The 24,206-nt window shown below is 49.3% G+C and overlaps 3 protein-coding genes across 4 annotated transcripts in view; 1 reads left to right on the top strand and 2 right to left on the bottom strand.

The window, feature by feature from the left end:
• Positions 1-8,581, top strand: part of DCAF1 (DDB1 and CUL4 associated factor 1) — a 49,352-nt gene extending 40,771 nt beyond the window's left edge. For both annotated transcript variants that reach the window (XM_082004473.1, XM_082004472.1), the window contains exons 22-23: positions 3,486-3,741; positions 7,453-8,581. In XM_082004473.1, coding sequence (XP_081860599.1) covers positions 3,486-3,741; positions 7,453-7,511 — 315 coding nt within the window. In that variant the 3' untranslated portion in view covers positions 7,512-8,581. The remainder of the gene's footprint in view (positions 1-3,485; positions 3,742-7,452) is intronic.
• Positions 8,582-14,698: 6,117 nt separating this feature from the next.
• On the bottom strand, positions 14,699-17,455 carry RBM15B (RNA binding motif protein 15B; the record flags this gene model as incomplete). The annotated part of the gene is made up of 1 exon (XM_082004831.1): positions 14,699-17,455. The coding sequence occupies one exon, from the start codon at positions 17,453-17,455 to the stop codon at positions 14,699-14,701; it is 2,757 nt and encodes a 918-aa protein (XP_081860957.1).
• A 562-nt stretch (positions 17,456-18,017) lies between these two features.
• MANF (mesencephalic astrocyte derived neurotrophic factor) lies at positions 18,018-22,855 on the bottom strand (the record flags this gene model as incomplete). The annotated part of the gene is made up of 4 exons (XM_082004817.1): positions 18,018-18,202; positions 19,337-19,478; positions 20,279-20,406; positions 22,768-22,855. The coding sequence occupies 4 exons, from the start codon at positions 22,853-22,855 to the stop codon at positions 18,018-18,020; spliced, it is 543 nt and encodes a 180-aa protein (XP_081860943.1).
• Positions 22,856-24,206: the final 1,351 nt, after the last annotated feature.

Here is a 24,206-nt window from a genome sequence, read left to right as displayed (position 1 = left end):
TACCAGGCAGTGAGTCAGAGTGCTGATAGTGAGGTAAAATGTTTTACACAGGGAAGGTTTTGAGATGGTCAGTTCGTGATTCTACAATACTACCCTTGTGCCTTCTGTAAAGATATGTGGCTTCTGTTGGAGAGGGAAGAGAGTATTTGCTAAGGAGGCAGAGGAGGAATGCGAGGGCTCCGTGAACAGTTGAAGTTCTGATCTAAGCAGCTTTTACAGAGAACAACTCAACTAGAAGAGTATCTTTAAGGCATCTAAAGGAATTAGTGATGGCTAAAACAATTCCTTGATATTAAGTCATATGGAATGTGCTGGTCCATGGGTTCTGTGGGTCAGTTTATGCCAGTGAGGAAGACAAGCACAGGTGCATGCTTGTTTTGCATAGATGTGTATGGCGGTTCTTTTTTCCAGCAGCACCTGTGTCATTGCCCAAAGCTCTTGGGAACTACTGATAAGTAGGTAGGAGCTTGCTTTTGCAGTTTTTTCCTCCACAAATCCACATACGGTTTGGAATAACTGTTCCGCCTGTCTTCCCTTGTGACGTTGCACAGGGAGTTTTTTCACTGCTCTTATACAAGCATCCTGAATGAGTCACTGGGGAAGCGTGCAGTTTTTTATCTGTATATGGATCCCTTATATGACACAGTTGTGGTATCCGATGCGGATACAGCCTAGATACCCATTAACAAACTGGGTATCACTTACATATGATGGTGTTACACTCCACCGGGTATTTTCTCACACCTTTCTCAGCTGTATGTCCCGCAGATTGGTTTTGGGTGCAGAAGCTCACTGTGCTTTCTTAAGACAGATCTCACCACATACATGCAAGCCTTGTGTTTCTAGACTAGAGTACTGCAGTGTGCCTGCAGGGGTTTGTGCTTGGAGATTATTCAGAAGCTAATGCAGAACTAGCCTGTTACTTAGCAGAAGCATCACAGTTTCCAGGTTCCTGTTTGTGTTCTTTAAGACATGATAAGGTACAGGTTTCTCACTAATTGAGATCACTCTTTTTGAACTGTGTTGTGTCACTCATTCAGCTCAGTAAGGACGTGCACTGTGCACATGTCGCACTCTTATCGCGTACGCATGTGTGGTTTTCACGCTATTTTCTGGTTTACCAAGGACAGGTATAATTTAGATCACATCTTAACTGGTCTTAGGTGTTTTTTAAATGTGTGGCCCGATTCTAATTGGCTACTTCAGATTAAGTAATTTAAACTGAAAAGGTGGAAAGATTGATTTCAGTTCTCTAGGATTCTGTTGCTGTTTGTAGTTTCACAATGGATTTTTTCCTCACAGGTTGGTATAATCCTTTAAAGTTAATTTGCAGCTAAATACACACCCTTTCTGTGTAATTTGGTGTTTATTCTTGTCAGCCAGAAGAAATCTTTAGCTTTATACAACTGTATTTCATTTCATCCTGTATTTGAAGGATGATATTGCTATATATGCCTTGCCTTCATCTTGAATGGCTGAAATGTTGATAAAATAATATTTCAATTTCAAATAAATACATTAAATGTGAAACATAATAAAATTCAGTAGTTTTGGCATTTTCTTTTAAGTCATTGTGGGCTAGATATTTAGGAAAAAAATGCTTTCAGAAATTTCACAGACGTGGAAACTAAGGGTACCTAACTAATTTTGGAATCCTTTAGGTTTCAACTACACAGACTCTAAATGAATCTTATAGACAATACACTTTTTTCCTAATGTCTATAGTTGTGTCCTATCTCCAGACACTGAAAAACTTGGCTTAATTTTTCCAAGCTTTTAAAATAAATTGATCACTTCCTTTCCAGTTTCAAAGTTCTTTAGAAACTAAAAAAGGAAAATAAACTCTCCTACCTTTTCAGTTTTTAATCAGTTTTTCAATTCTGAATAGAGTAATAAAGTTTAAGACATTGGTCTCTCTGAAGATAGTGCATAGCACAGAAGTTATTAAGGCAAAAGCTTTTATACTCAATTCAATATATTTTATGGAAAATTAGACTCAGTATGGCACTGCAGTTTCAAACTGTGAACTGGAAGTAAGATATTTCCTCTCCCAGTGTCTATACAATTCAAAAAGCAATGTCGGTTTGTTTGAGGACTCATTGACTCAAAGTAAAGTTTGTGATTGCCTAAAATAAGCATAGGCTTTAATACAGGTTGTTTTAATTTTATACTTAATGTAAGCTCTTTCAGAAAGAAAACTGTGTGTAGCAAACCAAATGCTTTTATACTGTAATATTTAAATAACACAGCACTTCTGGTCAATAGAGGAGACTTGGCTGCCTTTTGCAAGTGAAGAAACAATAAAATTTGCCCCGGCCTTTTGGCCTTGTTTCTTTTGCCTGTGACAGGTGTTGGATTTGTGTAGGTGTGGTGGATTATTTTTTTTATGACACTGACTGAAGAAAAAGTTCGTGGGGGAGATAACAGTAAGGTCTCTTTCCTCTGTCCTTTTAGATCTGAAAATATAGTAGTCTAAAACAGCACAGTGTGGGTGTGGTGAGCTTGAGGACCAAACTAACCCTTGAAGTGGGTTGTTAAATATCTATATTAACTGCTTCATAATTTTGCAAAATGTGTTCCTTCCCAAAACAAAGGAGCAGTTAAGACTGAATGACTTGAGAGTTGTCTTCCTGCCACATGACAGCATTCTGTTAGAGAAAAAGGGTGTGATGGTGAGGAGAATTGCAGGCATATTGAACCCTTTCTTTGAGTCTTGAAGACTTCCTGGAGCTTGGCTTGTGATGGCACTTTTTGGCTTCTCGTTGGTTGGGAAGTATGGTAGGACTGTAGTAGCTTCTTCCCACTCAGTTTTATCCACTAGACATGGATTTCTGGATTTGATATGTACAATGAGGAATTCAGATGCTTTATTGAATGCAAATTCTTACAGTTTGATAGAGGAAGATCTTGATCCACAGGTAAATGCCAAAGATGAGACTTCTGAGCTGCTTTACACAGTTCTTTGGCCTGAAGCTGAGTGATTCAGGGATTGGTTTAGGCTAATAGTATCTTTCCTTACATTTTACATCTCGTCTAAATCAGGAATGACTGAGAGACTGGACATCCTATGCTGTGTGCTGTTTGATTCAAAGTATAGGTTTTGGTCCAGTTGAAACGAAAGCAGTTTGTACAAGACTAGCAACAAAGCCATGGATTAACGGGTCTTACCGCATGTCCTTCTCAAGAGTGCATTGTAGTGACACATGTTGATGGCCAGTATTGGAGAGGAGCTTAAGCCAATGGTACCTGTGTTGCACCAGCATTTTGCAGATAAGAATTTGCAGGCCTGCAAATGATCTAGCATGTGTCATGTTCTGTAGTTGTGGAGAGAAAGTGTTTATATAGGCAATGGGCAAAGTGTTTGTAATGTGTGATGTCTGGATATGGGGAGAAGTGAAAACTCTAGGTATGTGTTCTTCAATTATTCTTATTCCATTTTACATGTATTTTAATGTCTGCAATGGACTATTTTTGCTGTCTTATAGGAGGAAGAAGAGCAAGAGGAAGAAGATGATGATGAAGATGATGATGACACAGATGACCTTGATGAACTAGATACGGACCAGCTGCTGGAGGCTGAGCTGGAGGAGGATGAGAACAATGAGAATGCTGGTGAGGATGGGGAAAATGACTTTTCTCCCTCCGATGATGAGGAGCTTGCCAACCTCCTGGAAGAGGGAGATGAGGGTGAAGATGAAGATTCTGATGCTGATGAGGAAGTCGAGCTGATTCTTGGAGATAGTAAGTGTGTGCCCAGCTTGGTAACACAGGTGACCTTGTCCTCTGTTTAATGTCCTGACAAATATGCAACATCTAATGATGAAATGACTTAGCTGACTTTCCCCCTCGCTGGTATGAAAGGCACAAATCATCATCTTGTTCACCTGTGGCCTCTCAAAGTAATCTGTGGGTAAAAACAGCTCTTATCTGAGAGAACAACTGTGAGTTCTGAAAAGGAAGGTATCTCCTTTCTTCAAATGTTGCCAGGTGTGTGTGAGAACTTAAAAAGCAGGCCAAGAAACTCTGTGTGAAGAAGCCTTGACTGATTGCTTTCCTGACCTGCCCTTCAAGGGGACACTGGTTGAACTGTTACCTCACCTGTCTTCTCTGCCTTATTTGTACCTGTAAGGACAGGGTAGCATTTTTGCTCCTTGGTGCTATTTTTTCTCTTTTGTAATTGCTTAAAGTGCAAAACAAACATGGCATTCCTGACTTTACTTCCTTTTTTAGACTGTTTTGAAGCTAATGTAATTTTTGGGATAAAATTTAAATTGTTCTCTTCTTCCAGCATTCCACAGATACAGTGACTTGAAAAGTTAACAAAAGTGTGTGTGTGTGTGTGTGTGTATAAGAAAGAAAGGTCTGAACTTTTTATGTAGCAATTTACTTTGGAAAAAGGCTTCACAAGAAAGAGAAGGTAAGATAGCATAGGCTTGGGATTTGCGACACCAGATTCTGTTCCCTTTTTTTGCAGCATAATTTTTGCGTATACATGGCCAGTCCAAGCTGGATAATGGGGATAATGTAGTTACCTTAAGTTAAAAGGTTGGTAAGGATAAGTAATTACAGTGCGGAAGGTGTCTGAAGTCCTGCAGTGATAGGAGATTAATGTGAGAGCTGAGGTGGGAATCTATCTTCTCCACCAGTGCGCTGGAGGATTAAGCATGCCAGGCCTCTCTTTTGGCACTAACGTGGCTGGCAGACTCATTCAGGTTCCTCTTTTCTGTTAGAACACAGCTTCAGTCATTTTTAAGGATGTGGCCACATCAGGTAGCCAGAGTTATTTTGTGGGGTCAGTCTGCTGTTCTCTTGGAGGTAGTAGGTATACAATGCGGGGACATTTGGTATACAATTGCAAGGACAATATAGGACACTTAGCTCAAATTCAGTGATGGCATATTGCAGTTCAACGTTTTGGGATTGCAGATAACTTCTGCCTGTCCCAGTAGCTGGCAGGATCCTCTTGACACAACCCCACTTCTGTTTCCTTGGGGGGTGCAGGACCAGAAACTATTAGGAGGGCACCCAGTGTGCTGTAACTTGAGTTGTCTAAGGGGCAGAATGGAGGGGAAGTTCAGGCCATTTCAATAACTATTATTATTAAAGTGTGTTATTTCAAGTGTGCTCTGCAGAGCACTGCATATTCTGAAATGGCCACATCTGTACACCATTTATGCATAGAACCATTTGATCAGAACTTTGATCTGGTATCGCTGTGGAGCTGCAGCCAGCCCATCCTGTGGCTGTTAGGTTGCTTGGCAGCATCTTTAGGAACTTAAAGCAGGGAGTGCAGCTCTGCCAGGCTGATGGAGATGTGGTCCTTGGACAGAGTTTGATGAGTGGGGTTCTGTGCTGCCGCCTTTGATTTCAACTTCATCTGGCTTGCTTTTGTTTCTCACTCAGCAAGAACAATTAAAATCTCTCTCTCCTTTTCCTATGCTGTGTTCCAGAATGAAAAGCTGTAAGGGTACTGACGCTGTTGCAAAGTACAGATCTGAGGCATGGTGATGTATTTAGAGCGCTTCCTACTGCAGACCCTTCCTGTATTTTGGATGAACCTCCATAACATACAGTGGGTGTGCTTCAAAACAAAATAATTCAAAAATTAACAAACAAAATTAGACAGGGGAGAGTGAGTGGCTTTAGTTCCTTGTGCTCCAGAATAGCTTTTGTTTCCTTTTCAGGAGTAATCCATGGAGAACCTTTTAAGTGTAAATTTGTCTTCCTCCTCCTTTGTCACCACCTTGGGGAGGGTAGATCTGTTTGTCTTGTCCAAAACAGTTTATGCGTTGTGCAGGTCTTTCAAGAGCTTGTTCCTGGGTGAGTGGGTTGTCCTTTTTGAAATGCATGTGTGACATAGGATGGAAGAAATATATGGGATTCTCAATCAGCAGCATGTCTGACTCTTGTTTCCTCTCTTCTGTAATCGAAAACGGCAACTTCCAGGCAGGTCTATAAGCTTCTGCCAAGCAGTTAACTGCAGTCAGGCTTACTTACAGATGTGGAGCTGAAAATAGGAAGGTTGTGTGGTGGACTGGAGAATAAAGAGTTAGGAGACCCCTTTTCAAAGCTTTCTTCTGGTGTTTAAAAAAGAAAAAGCAACAACTTTTTCAGCTTCTCTTCTTCTCTAGAGTTTCTGGATTGTTATCTCGCTTGTGCTTCTTTTACTGTGTAAGGGTAGCTGCTGCAGCACTGGCTGGTGTTTTGTAGCTCCCCTTACATGGCTGTAGCTGTTCTGGGAGAACTGAAGACTCCTCAGCTTAGGCTCAGTACGATGGATAGTGAGACCGGAGCATCCCTCACTGATGACAGTGGAAGGGCAGCTGGCTGATCTTCAGGGAGGAGGGTTGGGGGAAAGGGTTTGTGCTTGCCTGTGATTTTTTTTTTTCCCCTAAGGAAAGCACCTGAGAAGGAATGAACCTTCCAGAAGGCCTTGCTTACCTTGACAGGCATTTTAGAGATCCAGTATAACTGACATGGCTAAGAGGAAGTCTTGGTGTCTTTTTTTTTTTTAATATTTTTAACACCTAGTTAACTGCAGCATCCAATGAATTCACATAAGAAAAAGAACCAACGTCACCTCTAAGGTAAGGCAGGAGACCTCTTGCTGCCAGAGCTGCTACCACTTCCCTCTTGCACAACTGAGGGAGGAAAGATCTTAAAACACAAGATAAAAAGCAAGTGTCTGTGTGTGTGTGTCTGTGTGTGTGTGACTGCTTCTGGCAAATCCTTTCATGTCTTTATTCTGTACCACAATGAAGAAAACCAGGAAAAACACAATTTTCAGGTCACCTTTAATGAGTGGCATGTAGTTAAATTCATTACAGAAACTTTGGGATGCTAGAGGAAGGTTCTAGCTGTGAATGTGTGGATTGCTTCTCCTGCTGTGCTGTGCGGAGGCTAATAAGAACCTAGTACTGAGAAAGTGGGTCTTAAGTTAGACTGCATAATGAATTAGCCCCATGCACATTATACAGAGGCCATATTTCACCACATCAGGTTGGTGGAACTGTCAAGCTTGCTTTCGCATAACAGCTGTGAGGAATGACTGCCAGATCTGTCCAGCCCCCAGCATGAAGAGCTATTGCATTTAGATGTGCAGAGTAAGTTGCACAGGCAGTTCCCAGGCAGGTAACTTACTGCTGGTGTCCTTCTCCCCATCTTGTCATGGGGAAAAAAAACGTGCCAGCTAATAGAAACTGCACTTGCTAAGGCTGCTGTCCTCTTGACCTTCTGTTGTAACCAGGGAAAGAAAGCTCTGGTGCCGATTTGCTAACTGCTTTTGATTGATTTGAACTGCACTAATGGTGCTAGCTGCCTCCGTCATTGCTGGGGAGCTGTGGGTCTCAAGCAGGTGGTGGCCATCTCTTGTAACTATGCATTGCCTTGCTTAGCAGCCCTGACAGCTGTGTCTTCCACAAACCAAACATAACCTACATGTCTCCTTTTCAGCCGACAGCTCAGATAACTCTGACTTGGAGGACGACATAATCCTGTCTCTGAATGAGTGAGCAGCGACTGCCAGGCGGGGTGTTGGCAGGAGGAGACGATCCCTTCCTAGCAGAAGACCGGAGACCAAATTGGAAGCCGATTCTGAGCACCCCAACCCTTTTTCTCCTGGGAAAACCTGAGGAACTCCAGCCCATCCACTCTGTTGGTTTGAGTCAGTTTGAGGCTTGGGGCTAAGCCCGAGGCTCTACAATAAAGAGACCTGGGGTTAGGCCTCTTTTCTCTCTGCCTTTTTTTTTTATTTTTTATTTTAGGCTGAGATGACTCTCCTCTTCAAGGAAACTTCTGAAGATATTTCACAATATATTTTCTTTGTATAAAGTTCTTTCCTAAAGAACAGAAATAGTTTTATATAAAACAAAAAAAAAAAAAAAAAGGCAGGTGTTCTAGTAAAGAGGGGATGAACTTTGTATTCCTGTAGTACCTTGTTACCATGGGGTAGGTTCGGGGGAGAAAAATTGTTTAAAATTAAAAGAAGAGGCATTTTTATGCAACTACTAAATGAAATAAGAGGATCATGGTTTCTAAAATTGTTGAGGAGTGAGAATATTTTTATTTTAAATATGATTTTATTTTTAAAAAAAGCAACAGGTGTTAACACCTGCTCCTGCGCCAGTGTGTTTCAGATGCTTTTGTCCTCCAGGGAAGAACCCCGGGGGTGTTTGGTAACTGAACGTACAGGCTGTTGAAAGCGGAGATTCTCGCTGTGATACCAGCTATAGTGGGAGGCTGAAATCCTGGCTTAGCCTAGTCAGAGCCTGGTATTCCTGAAGACATCAGGATCTGGGATAAAAGTTTGAGCCCTCTTTCTCCCTCTGCCCTTTGTGGTTCAAGTTTTTTAATATTTTTTTTTTCCTCCCCTCTTGCCCTCTGTGTGGAAACTGCAAATTGAAGGCCTTTTTCTTTAATGTAAAGTGTATTTATTAAAAAATTAAATACAAGTCCTGTCTCTGTTTATGGCTCTGAATCGTAGCCATGCATTCCTCTGCCACCCATGCAAAAGCGGTGCTCTGTGCACCCGAGGAGCGCAGCCCTGTTCCCGAGAGCAGCTCGGTGTAGCTAGTGGCCCGGCTGCAATAAGGAAGGGCAAAGTAAACAAGGGGTGAGATTTCTGAGAGCGCAGGCTCCACCTGCTGCTCCAGTCCACGGGGTCTCCCAGAGCTGCACGAGGACATTTCACAGCGCCCATGGGTTCAAATCTGACCTCTTGGTTTGCCCCGATAGCCTTGAATTCTCAGTGGGGTTGTGGGCAGCGTGGCAACACATCCTCACTGTGCTGTGTGGGAGCTGGAAGGTGCTGCTAATGCCAGGCTGTGATTTTGCTTAAAGATGCACCAGAACATCCACTCTGCGGTTCAGCTCCAGGAAGCGCGGTGAGCGGCAGGGAACTCTCACCGCCTTGCTGGTGTGTGTCAGCAGGCGGGAGCAGCACTCGGCCTCCTCATCCACGTGTGGTTTGGTGTTACGTAGGCTGCCTTGTGGCTATACTGGCAGAAGGCAAATGAGGTGCTCCTGTTTGCACATGGCAACAGGCCCTGCCCTTAGAAGGTAAAAAAAAAAAAACAACCCAAAACAAACAAACCTGCAGTTGAGTGTTTGATTTCACTGTACAGCACGCAACTGCATGGCTTCGTTCTGTGAGTCAGAACTGGAAGGTAAGTGTGCTCATTGCTTGCTTGGACAAGGCCACTGAATGTGCTATTTATTGCCAGGTGTTCAGATAACATCCACTCAACTTTCTACCCTTTCTCTGTTTTGGCCACTTTCAGAATAGGGTTTGAGGCAGAACAGGGAGCTGGCGGCTTATCGCTCCTTGACACTACAGCAAGTTTTCCACCAAGAACTGTGCTCATTTCAACTAAGGCTCGAGGTTTCATTGCTTGAAGAGGAAGGATTTTCTTTTTAACCAAGAGAAGGGATAGCTTTTGTTCCCTCCAGCATTGCATCTACTTAATGCACTTACCAAGGGCTGCCTGTTAATTATTAAAAAGAAAGGTTCTGCTGCAACTTATAATGGATAATTGTACCCTACAGAGTTGATAAAGATGAACGAGTTGCAATTACTACAGCATTTAAGACCAGCATTCTGATTAAATGAGGGGATTGAAAATGCGACCTGCCATCCAACAGCTGTGGAAGCCAGCCTCTGCCTTATCAAAAAGCATCTTATGCAACCTTACCTTAGAAAATGTGCTGCTCAGGAGGAGGAGAGAGGGAGGGGAAAAAAAAAAAGCATGTGCTCAACTACTAATAACAGCGAGAGATACTGTGCCAGATGTCCATATCTTGTTCTGGCGTTACACCACAGCTTTAATCAGCTGCATCTGTTGCTGTTCTGGGCCCGACTATCTTGGAGAAATTTAACAACTAGTTTTGTGAGACAGAACCAAAACATCTAGGATGGAGTTCCTGTTTAAAAATTTGACTTGAAACTGGGCCGCTGTAAGTATATGTGCCACCCCTCCCATGCCTATCCTACCCGTACTGATTAGAGCCAAAGGGAGCAGCTGCGGCCGCCTGCGGGTCACCCACCAAAACCCGCTAGAGCAGCCCGCCCCGCCTGGCCGGGGCAGCCTCTCCGCCTGGTGCAGAGCTGCCGAAGTCCTGTACGCGACCCCGGGGGAGGCTGCCGGCACCCTGCGCTACCGCCTTCCTTCTTGCGGGGCATCATTTAAGAGTGCTGGGGAATAGAGCGACTGTAAGGGGCTGGGTGCAGAATGGGGATTCAGAATCGAGGACTAGCAGGGGTTGGTTGTTTTTTGTCCGGCTATGATTCTACAACTAGTTGGGATAGGGGGAAATGGCAGCGTTTGGAAAAATCGCCTCTCTCCCTGGCATCACACTTGAATCCATATAAAAGCATTGTTTGGAAAAAGTCCTATCGTCTATCTGAATACAGGCAGCACGTTGGTGATGTGATGTCATACGCTATTTCTCCTTACACAGACGTTAATAGACCTTGGCTTAGCGGGTGGAAGGGGCAATTAAATGTCCTGCCAGCCACCTTTCTCCGCAACGGAGGGGAGCATTTCCCCCAGGGCTACTGACTCACATTCTTAAGACTTCTTGAGTTAAACTGATACAAACCCTTTGTATAGGTGGTCTTTTTCAGCCTCAACTAATCTTTATTAGTTGAGTCAAATTAACTCTTCAGTTGAGTCAAACAATTTCTGTGTTAAACGGGGGCCTGTCCCTGTGTGGACATCCTACTTACATCTGTGGATAGCTATTCCGCACTAAAGGTGCAGCCTCCTTATTTCCTATCCCCTTATAATTGTAACTGGGGTTTTGGTTTGTGCTCTTGTTCACTTTAAATCGTCATCTTTGTTCATTGCCTTATTTTTGCAGTCTTTTTGCTTTAACTGGGGTGAAGTCAGCCCCGTCAGTACTTATGCAGAGAAGTGGGGCCAGGAAGCCATTTTGTGGTTTCCTAGCTTAAAATTCCTTTATTTTAATTGCGATACTGCGTTCTGAAGAGCAGGACGAGTTGGCTATTCAGGTACGTTGATACTGGAATGCCCAGCACCAGCCTGTGCCCTCGTATCAGCACGGTCCTCTTCGCTTTGTGACCGGACCGTGAGTAACTGCTCGGCCCATCTTACACCCTGCAACGCAGTTCCACGGAGTACGGGCTCTCTAACTGTCGTGCCCAGCGCCCTGGGAGGTTACACGCGTGTCCCTGCAGCGTGGTGGTTCAAAAAAATCTTGTATAGGCCATGATGTGGAGGGCAGGGTAGAAACCTGAGGGCTGGTCAGTGGCTTGACCTGCGTGTTAGCTAAGGGCTGTTAATTAAGGTAGGGCTGGGGCATCAGCACTGGCATTGCGGGGCACCGGGGGCTGCCTAGGGCTACCCCCCTTGGCCGTGCTTCTGTTGTAGTAGACAGCCAACTGACGTTAAAAAGAGGCTTTGTAAGACAACATTTACTGAATGGGCATTTAAAAGAAATGGAGCAACTCAGTCTAATGTTCTCAGACCACCACATCCACCATCTCCCACCTTGGTCCCTCCAAGAGACAGAGACCCTGTGTTGCAGTTACCTTGCTGCTGCTGCTGTATGGGCTGACAGACACTCCTCGCCCCTCAAACAACCCCCCAGCACCGTTATCCCCACCATCTTCCGACGCTACCAAGGGGCTCAGGCCTCCCAGCTAGGGCCGGGGGTGTTCCTCCCACACCCCACCATGTATCTTTCCCCAGAGCTGCATCCCATCCCAATTTAAGGGCCAAGCCTTACAAGCTGCGGGACACAGGTGTAGTGTTACTTTGCTGTAACTATCTCCCCTTTTTTAGGCCTGTTTCTGTTGGAACCAGTCTGGATGCATGTGCGAGGGGTTGGGGGACAGGACCACAGGCCAGGGGCCTTCGGCCTCGGCATAGTCTGTCTGTCCACTTGCATCCTGGGGAGCTGGGAAGGCTCAGGTCATCAGGTTAGAGGGCAGATGCTGCTTCTCTCCCAGGTGTTTTTTCCATAAACTCTTTGACTTCTCATTTATACCTGTTAATTTGTTTGTAGGAGGGAGATTTGTTGGTCCCCCATTCATGCACATGTGCTCACAACCACCTGCCACCTCACTGGGAACAGAAAGCCCACCATTAAAAATCTTATCCAACCCAAAGCATAACAATATCTTCTAAAAAAACCAAAACCCTGCATTATTTAATGTCTCAAAAGCACAGTGAGAGATGGGAGATTTCTAGTGGTTCCCTGGCTTTGCCATCAGGCAGTTGCAGCTTTTATCATGTATTGATTTTTTAAATTTTCCTTCCGCTTCCTCACATTCACAGACGTAACACACCCGTGGAGACACACATGTGCAGACACACACACGAGGCCACTCCACAGCAGCACGAGCTAACAGCTCCCTGCCAGCCATTCGTTATTGCCCCACCACGCACTCTGCCCGCGACTGAACATCTCCAACACGTAGGATACTCTGACAAAAAGCTCTAATCACTCTATGACTCTGGCCATAAGGGGTATTTAATAGCACTTGGTTTCAGATAACACTTAACGGTTACAATTGTTGACATTTGGCACTGTCTACATTACAACAGCATCGGGGACTCGGTCACAAGTCGGCGTCCCTGTAACCGTGTAAAACCAGGGGCAGGCCAGCTACCCTAGGCCGTGCAGCCATGGTGGTGTGAAGGGTACCTCCGCGCTCCCCTCGGCAACCCAGCGCCGGCAGCCTGGAGTGCGGCTTGGCCGCTGGCAGCAGCGCTGCTCCTCTGCTCCCACAGCTCCCGGAGCCCTGCCGCTCCCAGCAGAGGAGCCAGCTCACCGCCCACTGAACCGTGCCCGCACCCCATGGACAAAACCCTCCGTGGCCTTGTAGCTGTGCTCGGGGCCCTTAGGGACAGAATTACATTTTCTGGGGTACAGAAGATGCATCATCAAGTGAAATGCTGACCCCCTCATGATCACGCTAACTCATCAGATTTACTTTTAATATAATCACAGTATTAAACGTTAAAAAAAAAAAACCAACAAAACAACAAACCAACCCATACTTGTTGATATCAATAGGTTATTAAATTAAGCAACGGCTCATACATTATCAGCTCATGATGTCCCTACTGTGAAACTGCAGGGTTAAGAAAAGAATAAAAGCATCATTAGACTGAGTTATGCTCCCTGCTATATACATTTTGATACCATCATACCTGAGAGCACAGTTTTAAAAAAGCCTTTGGCAGCTGTCAGCAAGTGAGTCTGCTTGGTCAGAGACTGGTACAAGACAGACTCTGGTTCTCCCAGGATTTTGTTCACTTGCTTACTACCAAAACAAAACAAAAAAACCCCTGCAAATTTAAAGAAACTCTAAAATGTAGTGTTTTTAATCCCACACAATTTTCTGTAAGCCTCCTAAAATCTACAAGCATCTTTTTAAAAAATAAAAATATCCCCAAACTGAACAGTGTGGATTTTAACTCAAATTTGAACTAGTTACCGCATCCTTAAGTTACTGAGCAATCAAAAGTGCAGATGTCCTAGCTTCTCTCCTGAACAACTGTCTCATACCACAGATAGAAAAGGTGACAGAAACATCCCAGCTTAAATTTAGAATTTTCAGTTCCAGTTTTCTACAGTCATAGACAGGTTACTTGCGGTAACATAGCACATTTTCAGCCAGCCAGACATGTTTGGGGTTTTGTTTTTTTGTTTTTTTGTTTGGTAAGCCTGTGAACAAGTTTCCACTTTAGCAAAAAAGAAAAAAATTGACGTTTGGTTTTCAATAAAGGATTTCAGATAGTGCAACATGATGGACTACGCAAATGGGCACACACAGTTCACCAAAACCTTTGTGCCCTTTATTTGTTTGTCTATGTCTAATACAGGCCCAAGAGGGTCCCCCTTAAATGACTTTTTTTTTTCCTCCTGTTTTTTTTTTTTCCTTTTATAGAAACTGGAAATATCATGCCTCATTTTTGTTTTATCCGCGAACTTCTATCTGACTGAGACATGTATCAGATGCTCTCAAACCTCACAGAATTGAAGACAGAGTTGACTCCTTAGTAGCAAACTTTACGCCAAGTATTAACTGTGATTTTTTTGTTGTGTATGAAAACCACTTTGATTCTTGATCAGGATTTGCCTCCTTGGCAGCTGGCTTCCTGGGAAGCTTCTATCCTCAAACAGAGAATCAATAGGAATGCATCCAGACTCAAATTTATGAAATAAAAAGCAAACAGGACAAAAAAACCCCAAAAAGATACAGAACCAACCTTTCAGTCTCTCATACAGCACAAAGAAGAACCTCCCCCCCTCCCCTTCCCACCTTGCAGGACACCTATAGAGGCAGAGGAGGTGCAGCAGGCTGGGGTCTGAGAAACTGAAACAGGTTGGGAGCACCACCTTCCAGCTCTTGACAGCACAGGGAACCAGCCCTTCCTGGGCCATAAAAACTAGGATACCGCACAAGTTTAGAAATCCATCAGTGACCAAGGCTTTACTGACAACTTTTCATACAGTTAAAAAATAAAAATACAGAACAACAGCGGACAGTGTCACATATTAAAAACGAATAAAATGGGCTCTATTTAAATGGTATTAAAATTAATTAGGAACTAAAAATCTTACCACTTTGGTCGAGGTGTTTGGAGCCTCCACCAAAATGATCGGCCTTAATAACAACCGGGTTGTGTGACACACAAAGAAAACATGGAATTTGAAAAGACAGTGTGGGCTAGGCAGTGTCTTTGACTATAACTATCACCATATGTTCTTCTTCTAACTTCCCCAATGTCCTTAGTGCTGACTGGAGGTACTGCTGAGAGAATTCACAAGGAGGGAAGGCGTAAAGCATGCCTGTGCTGTCTCTGCCCTTCGCCCCTCCCACGGGCAGGCTGATAACCCCAGCAGCCTGCTTCTGTTTCAAGTAGGAGACCAGATTCCTGAGAAGCCGTCGCTGCAAGCCAGGCTCCACAACAGGGAAGGTCCCCTCAGCCCCTGCCCCTGCCGGGGTGGATTGGGTCGCCAGGAGCACAGCATAGCCATTGGGGCTGCCTTGTTTGATACGGCGAGTCACTTCATCCAGCTTGGGCTGGTCGAGCCGAAGTCTCTGAGCAATTTTGAGCTGCGTTAACTTCCCGCCAGATGAATGGTCTTTAAGGAGTCCGTTGATGACACCGAGGTCTCCCTCCAGGATGTGCATAGAGGTGGGGAAGCAGCTGTTTTTTAGCACAAGAAGCCCATTCCAAGCAAGCTGCAGTGTCTGAGCATATTCCGATAAATTCTTTAGCTTTTTGGTCTCAGATTTTGGCTCCTCGTGAGTTTTTGATTCCAACTCACCAGTTCGATGATTGCGCTCGCTGTCCCTTTTTTTAGGCTGGGGAGCATCGGATGCCTCACGATGGGGTTTCTCCTCAGTCGCATGACGATTGTTCTGAAGGGAGTTACTCTGCTCTTTCTCGGTGCCGGGTTCTGTAGTGTGATTCTCCTTGCGAGCCCTGTCCGGGCTGCGGTCTAAAGCTGGCCCACTGGCCTTTGTCCTGCTTCTGTCCTCGTAAGGCGAGTGAGTAGTCCTCCCACGGTCACTGGAAAGACTCCGGCGTTTCCGCCTCTCTTCCCATGGTTTGGGCACGCTGCGATCGCTGTCGCTGCCCCAGCGCTCTCCACTCCGGCTACGCACCGATCGGCTGTAGCTTTCCAAGTTGTTTCTGCGTTCAGCATTTTTGGCAGGGCTGGCCCAGTCTGCCTCTGCAAAGCTCCTGTCTCTGTCCGAGTACAGGAGGTGTGGAGGAGTCCTATCTCGCACCCTCAAGTCTTGCTCTAGGCTTCTGTGTCTGCTGTACCCATCAGCTAGCAGTTCGTAGTGCACAGGGAGCGGCGCAGGCGGGTACTGCTGCGGGTATCTCGTCTCTTCTGCTTTGGCAAAATCCACTCGGAGTCTCCTCTCCGGTCCACCCAAAGGAAAGCCCCTCATCTGTGCGCAGGCGGCCTGGGCAGCATCCAAGCTTTCGTACTGGATATAAGCGAAGCTGTCTCCCTTCACGTAGTCAATAGTCCTGATGCTGCCGAAGCGGTCGAACTCCCTCGCCAAGGCAGCCAAAGAAGTACTTGGACCAAGACCACCCACCCACAGCCTGGTAGTAGGGTTGGCTTTCCCATAGCCAATTTTGATAGGGTTCCTGCCGACAACGCGGCCTGACATGGCGACCTTGGCCCGATGCGCCATGTCCAAGTTTTGGAACTTGAGGAAAGCGTAAGCCCCGCCTTGGCCCCGGGCAGGCCGCTTGATCACCACTTCTTCGATGATGCCGTACTTCTCAAAGGCACGTCTCAGCTCCACCTCCGAGACGTTGTGGTCCAGGTTGCCAATGAAGAGGTTGCGGGTCGCTCTCTGATCATCCTCTGGCATCAGGTCTTCCTCAGCCACGATGGGGTAACTGTAAGGGCGGCCGCGCTCGTCGTACAGCCCGTAGTAATCCAGGGCCCTCTCCCGCTCCCGGGAGAGCCCGATGGCAGCTGCTTCCAAAGCGAATGCGGCGGCAGCAGCGTGAGCGTGCCTGGGCCGCGGCTCCCGCAGCAAGGGGCTGGTGACAGGAGAAAGCGATCTCTGCTTGTACTGGTAGGTGCTGTGGATGGGCGGCAGGTACCCCAGAGGCTCCGGAGAGGGCGTGGGGGGTGGCGTGCGGCTCCTCCGGCCCCCACGCAGATATACTGGCTCCACCTTGAGGGGCCGATCGTAGAGGAGCAGCTGCCGAGCCCGGGCGTGCCGGCGGGCGTCACGGGCATCCCCGGGGTGTCGGAAGTTGACGTAGGCGACGCGGCCGAGCTCGGGCGTGTGGGAGAGTTTGACACTGATGTCCCCGGCGCCCCCCCCCGCGAAGCGCTGGAAGAGGCGGAACAGGCCGTCCTCCAGCAGCTGGTCGGGCAGGGCCGCGCTCAGCCCGCTCACCAGCAGCGTCTTGTACTCACAGGAGCCGGGCGGCTCCCCGGCCAGGCCCGCCGAGCCCCCCAGCGGCGCCAGCAGCAGAGAGGGCGCGGCGCCCGGTGGCGGCCCGGCCAGCAGCAGCGAGGGGGCCACCACGGCGCCCGGCAGGGCCTTGGCTTTGGGCACGCCGAGCGCCCGGGACGAGGAAGAGGAGGAGGAGGAGGAGGAGGGAGCGGCCTGGCTGCCGCCGCGGGCGCCCGAGGCCGAGCCGCTCCCCGCCGGGCGGTGGTTCGAGTCGCCGCCGCCGCCGGCGCGCTCATCGCCGCGGTGGCTGCGGGAGCCGGAGCCTCCGCCGCCGCCGCCGCCGCTGGTGGTGGTGGTGGTGCCGCCGCCTCCGCCGCTGCCGGGCGTGGACTTGTCCCGGCTGCTGCGGGAGGCGCCCGAGCTCCGGTGCGGGCCGCGCCGGCTGCTGCTCTCGCGTTCGCGTTCGCGGGGCCGCTTGGCGGCGGCGGCGCGGCCTCCCCCGGCCGCCGGCGGGCTGGAGTCCCGTTCGCTGCCCCGCTTCATGGCGCCGGGGCCCGTGGCTCAGGAGACGCCTCCGGCGGCCGCCGCCATCTTGGACAAAAGGGAACGAAGGCGGCTCCGGCCGCCGCGCCGCGCGGGCCCTACGTCATCGCCCCGCGTCCCGCCGCATGGCGGCGTCAGGGGCGCGATGGCGCCGCACAGCGACGTGACGCATGAAGCACCTCCCGCCTCCGGGCCGCCCGCCCGCACGTGACGACGGGCGACCAATCGCGAGGGGCGGCGGCGCGCGCCCGGCAAAACCCCCGCCGAGTGGAGGGAGGGGTGGGTGTTTGTGTGTGCGCGCGCACAAGTGGGAACGGCGCTCCGCGCGCGGCCGGGGCCACTCCCGCCGGAGGCGCGTGAGGGGGAGAGGCGGTGGCGGAGGGAAATTCGGGGGAGATAGGGGTGCGTGCGTGGGGGTACGCCCCGCAATCACGTCACACGGCATGTGTCCGCCCGGTAGAGACCGTTGTACTTTAATGAACGTCCCGTACAGCGCGCGCCGCCTCAGCTACGGCCGCCGGGGGCGCGCGCGCCTCGGCCGCCTCAGCGCCGGGCCCGTCCCTCAGAGGTCCGCGCGGGCGCCGGCGGCCCGCGGCGCGTACTTGGGCATCAGTTCGTGGATCCTGCGGATGAAGTCGGACTTCTCGGCGCAGCCCTTGCACGCCTCGCCCCAGTCGTCGAGGATCCGCCGCAGCTCCTTGACGCGCAGCTTGCGCAGGTCGGCGGTGCTCAGGTCGATCTGCTTGTCTGCGGGGAGAGCAGAGCCGCGCTCAGCGGGGCAGGGGGGCCCGGCCACCGCCCCAGGGAGGGGTCACATCACCCCCCTTGCCCCTCCCCGCCCTGGGGCTGCCGCCGTGGCCGGTGCGGTGCGAGGAGCCGGTGGTGATGGGTCTGATGGCTGCAGCGGCAGAGACGGGTACGGGAGGTGAGGAAGCCAAAATGGAAGGAGAGAGGTGCCAGGCTCCCGCAGGGTGGAAGGAACCTCTAAGTTAAGCTTTTGACAGCATATAAGGGGTTTTTAACAGTAAAAGTCGATACTAGAAGCCATAAAGTTTGGTTGCAGCTTAGATGTGGGAGTTCCACAGCAGCCCTGAAACCCCCTTTATTATACGAGCAGTAAACTTTAATTCTGTCTTCCACTGGATAAATAAAAGGTAGCAGAGTGATTTCAGAGGGAAGATAAGCAAGTGACAACAACAAAAAGCCTATGAGGAAACAACAGGACATTAGTACAAGAAACGAGAAGCATAAAGACCCACAACCAAAGGGTGTCTCTGGGGAATGTAAGGGCAGAGATACAGGAAAGCAGACAGGAGGAGGCATTTCCAAGAGTGTTCTTCAGAGTAGTCTTTTCAGGAAGAGTACATCATCTAGGAACACAAGAGTTCAAGGAAGGTGGTAATAAACAGAGCGCTGAATGCTCTGAGCCAGAGGAGGCGAGAAAGCAGTGTTTATCAACCTGCTACTTATGGCAAACATAAGAACAGGCTAGGACTACAGAGCCTAGCTAAGGGCTCAAACCCTGCATACAAGAGACATCATCTCAGGCCATAGGACATACCTGGCTGCTCCCCAGGACGAGCTTTATTGCACGCTCTTCTAAATACAATATTCCAGACAGGGATTTGAGCACAGTAGTGCTGATATGCCTGGGAGTTACTTATTTCAAGGCGGATCAGTGGTTCCGCAGAAGCTAAAAAGGGTTAGCAGCCAATAATCTTACCCGGCCATCTCCATAAAACTCTCTAGGACGTTCATGGTTGTGCAAACTAATTAGGCTAGTGATCTTGCTACAGAACTTAGGACGGAGCAGTTTTAGCATGCTGTTTTGCCTCAAATCCCAGAAAAGGATGGGCATTTCCCCTTATGCTGGCAACTCACCGTATTTTAGTTCACAGATCTGACTGTCTTTCTTCTTTAGTTTCTCGCAAATCTTTTCCACGGGGATGTGATGACTCATGGGCTTTGATACCTCATTAATGATTTTGGTGGCTGCATCACTTGTGGCCCCAACATAATAGCACTAGAGGGAAGGAGAGAGTAAGGTGGGGATGCATGGAAAAAATGCTTCTAAAAGAGGAGTTTTCTATTCATCTTCTCTCCTCACTTGGTTTTGCAGATAGCTGTTTACTGTTGCAGAACCTTTCCAAGTGACTGCTACAGACAGGCAAAAGGAAGCCTAACTGAACCCAGGGTACTGAGCCGACGTTTCCCATCACACTGCTTTTAAAGCTGTTGAGACTGGTTGTCTTGTTTCTCAACTTTTTAATTCAAGGAGAAAGGCTTTCTGAAGTGTTCCCCCTCTGCATTTCTGATGGTGTCTCTCCACAGTTTTCTTCTCAGGAGAACTCAGGGCTCTTCATTTGGGTATTGCCTTCTGTTTTTAGTTAGGGCAATTTGGTTTTCCTTTATTTAGTTTTCAGCTAAACAGCTGAAGAGCATGGATATTTTAAGAGCTTATATAGCACCTGAAATACAATTTAAGGGACAAGGAAGTCCTACAGCAAATAAAAGCTTTGTAATCCCGAGTGCTTCAGTAACAGGGAGAAACAAAGTCAGCTAGTAAGATGTCTGTTGACAGACTGGCTTTCCCCGCCCCCCCCCCCCCTTTTTTTTTTTTTTTTTTAAGGTGAAGAGGTGAAACTCCTCAAGCCCTCTCTTATAAAAAAAACACAAGGCAAATTGTGGCCACAGAGGCTAGGAAGAACAGCCCCTGGGGAAACCATATCAGACAAACTCAAAAGCACTAGTTTCCCCTCGTTTGCCAAGTATTCTACAACTTACTCGGTCAAGAGGCAAGTATCATTGACTACTACAACTTACCAGGCGGTTCTCTTTGCCTTTTGCTTCTTTGCAGGATTTCAAGAGCTCCTTTTCAATACTGGCAGGTGTGAACTCAACATCGTTGTCCTTTAGACTCTGGTAGAACCTTCCCAGGAACGTAACACACACTGGAAGGGAAGATGGATGGAGTTATCTGCCACTGCAGTAATCTCGTGGCAGCTCTTAGAGGGCACTTGTAGGGAAACAGAAAAAGGGATTTGGAGAACAGAACTTCTAGAAGCTGCATTAGCAGTCAATGACTTCACACATATTTCAGTAAGTCTTTCAGAGCACATGTGAATCAACAATATGCCCCAGTATTTTTGGTGTGTTTTTGACAAGTCTGAGAAACCAGATCCACGGGAGTGTCCAGTGGCTTCTGTACACTGTCCTGAGTGAGCAGCAGGGTTCAGCTGAGGGATACAAGACAAAACAGTGCCCATGCAAAAATGTAAACATAGTTTTCTGTCTTATTCTTGCTGCTTCGGGAAGCAACTTGTCAAACCACAGGCTTCAAAACCAGTTCTGATTGAAAAACAAATCCCTGTACATAATCCCGTTACAGACTCCCATGTGCGCTGGTTTTAGTAATACAGTATCACTGATTATCAAGTTGGTTCAGTCCATAGGCAAGTTATTTCAAAGAGAAAAAGAGATTATGTGATCACACGCTATGTCCACTTGGCGTGTTTCTCTTCATTCCCACAAGCTTCTTAATCGACTTCAGATTGAAAGAGGGAAGAGTCTTAAAGATAATGAAACTCCCACAAGTGCACCAGCAGTTGAGAGGACAGATCCAAGTTCCTGCCTGTGGGAAGGGCACGTACGACTTAGTCATTACACTTTCCCTCTGGCAGCAGTCACTCCACATACGCTCCAGACTAGGCATGGACAGACACCTGCGTGTCGCTGGAGAGGGCAGAGAGCTGCGGTCACCGCAGCACACAGGATCTGTGCCACACGACAGAGACACTGCGAGTTTGCCGAGTGTCAGATTTCGCTGGTTCTGCTGCTCACGTAACTCGCCTGCGAACATGAGCGTCGCCTGGACCAAGAGCTCTGCGGCCCCACCAATTCCTGCAGCAGGACCTGTGGATTCTCACGGCTTCCAGGTGTGAGGCAAGTGCCAGGCTTTAGCCTGCTTCTAGAGGAAAGGTGCAAGTTATGTCTTTTATGTGATTTGTTCACCCTGACAGAAAGGGATCCGCAAATATTATTGTCATTTGCAACTTGTATTCAACTCTGAACACAAGCCACGGGACAGGAAATGGACAAATGCAGGAAATCAAGTATGACCGTCACAAAGCGGAGTAGAAACTTACTGTCGTTCTATTAAAGCCAGAAGTAATTGTAAGCTGAGCCATTTAGGAAAACACTGTTTTGTATGCGTACAACACCGTCATTTACCTCACATCAGTTTGTCCCCAGTCACAGGCACACACTGATGTCCACTGTGCGCTGTTTGGAAGTGCAAACCTTTGGAAAGAATAAAGATGCTGCAGGCAGTGGTACCAATGACTACAGCACAGCAGAAACAAGTTTCCAACCTAGTGCTGGAGCAGCAGCCGCGAGTTTTGATTCACTAAGTTCCCTCCCCTTCCTTCTGCCTTACTGTTTCCCTACAAAAAGGAGGAAGGGGTGAGCACTAAAACGCCCAAGCAGTTGCTACAGCCCCATCTCAAGTTTTTCTTCTTTCACCTGGACAATCTCTTCTGTTCCACCACGCAAGAGCAGTTTAATTTGCTGTGCAGCTCAACAGCTTCCACCCCAGAGGCTTTTGTGTTCAGGCGGTACTTAAAGCGCCCCGTTTTAGATCAGCTGAACACCGCTCCTGACTTTAACGCATCCAACGAGGACACCCAGGACTCCAGTGGACAACGCCGCAGCAAACGCAACGCTGCGGTGAGTGAGGGGAGCCCACGGGAGCAACCGCACTGGCTTCCTCCAGTTTGCTGCCCGGCAGCAACTCGCTGCTTCGGTGCCCCGGTCACCGTCAGCCGGGTCGGAGAGGAGCCAGCCTCCCGGGCTCGGCGCCTTCCTTTCCCGTTCCTCGCGCTACCGCAAGCCCGGCTGAGAAGAGACCGGCCGCTTCTCGGCACGGCGGCAGCGCCTCCGGAAGGGAGCTCCCGGCCCCCTCCCGTGGGACGCACGGGCCCCGCCCCGCGCCGGCTCCCCGAGCCGCTCAGCCGCTGCCCGCCTACCGCCCCGGCGGGCCGGCACTGGGACCGGCCGCCTCCGAGCAGCGCTGCCGGCCCGGCCCGCCGGCGCTCGGGCGGACTTGGGAGACTTGTCCGTCCTCGGGAGGAACCGCTCCCACCGGCCAGGCCCGGCGACAGCTCCCGGGCCCGCCGCGGGGCTGCTCCGCGTCCCGGCCCCTTACTCCAGCAGACGGGCCGGTCTGCGGGAGGCGGCGGCAGGAGCGGCCTCACCTCGCCGGGCCCGGGGGCCGCCGGCCGGGTCCGCCCCCCCTCCGGCCCGGCCCCACTCACCCTCGCACTCCCCGTCGCGCAGGGCCCGGTTGCCGGCCGGCAGCAGGAGCAGGGCCAGCGCGGCCCAGAGCCCGTGCGCCGCCCGCATCCCGCCTCGCTCGGCAGCCCGCGCGCACTGCGCCCGCCGCACCGGCACCACCGCCCCCGGGCCGGCTCGCCCCGCCACCGCCCCATTGGCCCGCTCCCCGCCCAGCTTCCACGCTGCCTCCTCCCATTGGTCGCTCTGCGGCCTCCACGGGAGAGTTGGCGGTCGCTGATTGGGGGACGCGGCGGATTGCCGGCGTGCGGCGAGTTTCCCCACCTCCCTCAGCTGCCATTTTTGTTAAGGGAAAACGTTCGCGTGCGCTTCCTAGCGGTTGTCAGCGGGCGCCATCTTCTAAAGGGGCAGATTCTCACACCTGCAGCTGGGCTGCGTTGAGGGGCGCGGCGGGGACGGCTCTGACTTTGCTCGCAGTTAGTACCTGCTTTGAGGTCGGGCTGAGCGGTGCGCAAGGGTCTCGGCTGCCCAGGGTGGGCGCTGGGAGCGGGCGGGCAGCGCGGGCTGTCCCTTCGTCTGCTGGCTGTGGCAGAGCAGCCGTTTGGGGTGTGTGTGGTGAGGAGACTGCCCGAAGCCCTCGAGCAGCGTGGGGTTTGGTGCTGGTGGGAGCTTCAGGCCGTCGGGGTACTGCTTTTTCTGGGTTCCTGTGGGCTGGGGTTGTGTGGCGTGGGGCTGGCGGAGGGAGCTTGGGGTGGAGGGGGGTGGCCATTCGGAGGGCCCTGGCTCCTGTGAGGGGCGGTGGAGTGGGTGTGACAGGGACAGACTTCTCCTCAGCCTTGGCTTCAACGCAGCCCTTTGTGGGTGGATTTTGGTTATGTCTGTACCCCCCTGTTAGTTATAAAGCCTGAGGTGGGGCAGATAAAAGCTGAGTGGTTGAGCTAACAATTGGTGAATGGCTTGTTTCTGGCTTTTTTGGTGGTTGTTTTTGTAGAGCCAAGGAAACAAATTTTTTTTTCCTTTTAATTCTCACTTACTATTACAGTCACTGTGCCTTTTGCCTTTTGGTCCCAAAGCCCTCACAGGATGTGCTGGGAACTGCCTTGAACAATCCCTGATCCTATGAGCTTATTGCTTAAATCTCTTTGAAGGCGTAGGGGAAGGAGTGCATGCACTTGTTGGTTGTTTCTTGTCTTCTGGGGCTATGTTTAACTGTATGTGTCTTAGGATATCATTCTAGTAAAAGAAGGTAGAGGCAAAGTCATGTAGACCTGTGCTACAGCAAAGGAGCACACATTTTAGTTTAGTGGGCTCTCTTGGTAGAGGAAGACTAATGAGGCAGCCTAATTGTGCCTGCCCCAAGCAAAGCCATGGTAGCAGCTGTGGGGAATTTTTTCAGTGTCTAAGTCTGAATTTTCTTGCAGGTCATCAGCTGCAAATTATAAGCCTGATGAGGTGAGGTAGG

Source organism: Phaethon aethereus (assembly GCF_964289735.1).
Source record: "Phaethon aethereus genome assembly, chromosome: 11".
Classification (NCBI taxonomy): domain Eukaryota; kingdom Metazoa; phylum Chordata; class Aves; order Phaethontiformes; family Phaethontidae; genus Phaethon; species Phaethon aethereus.
Note: the sequence above shows the minus strand (reverse complement) of the source record. Positions and strands in the feature narration are given on the sequence as shown.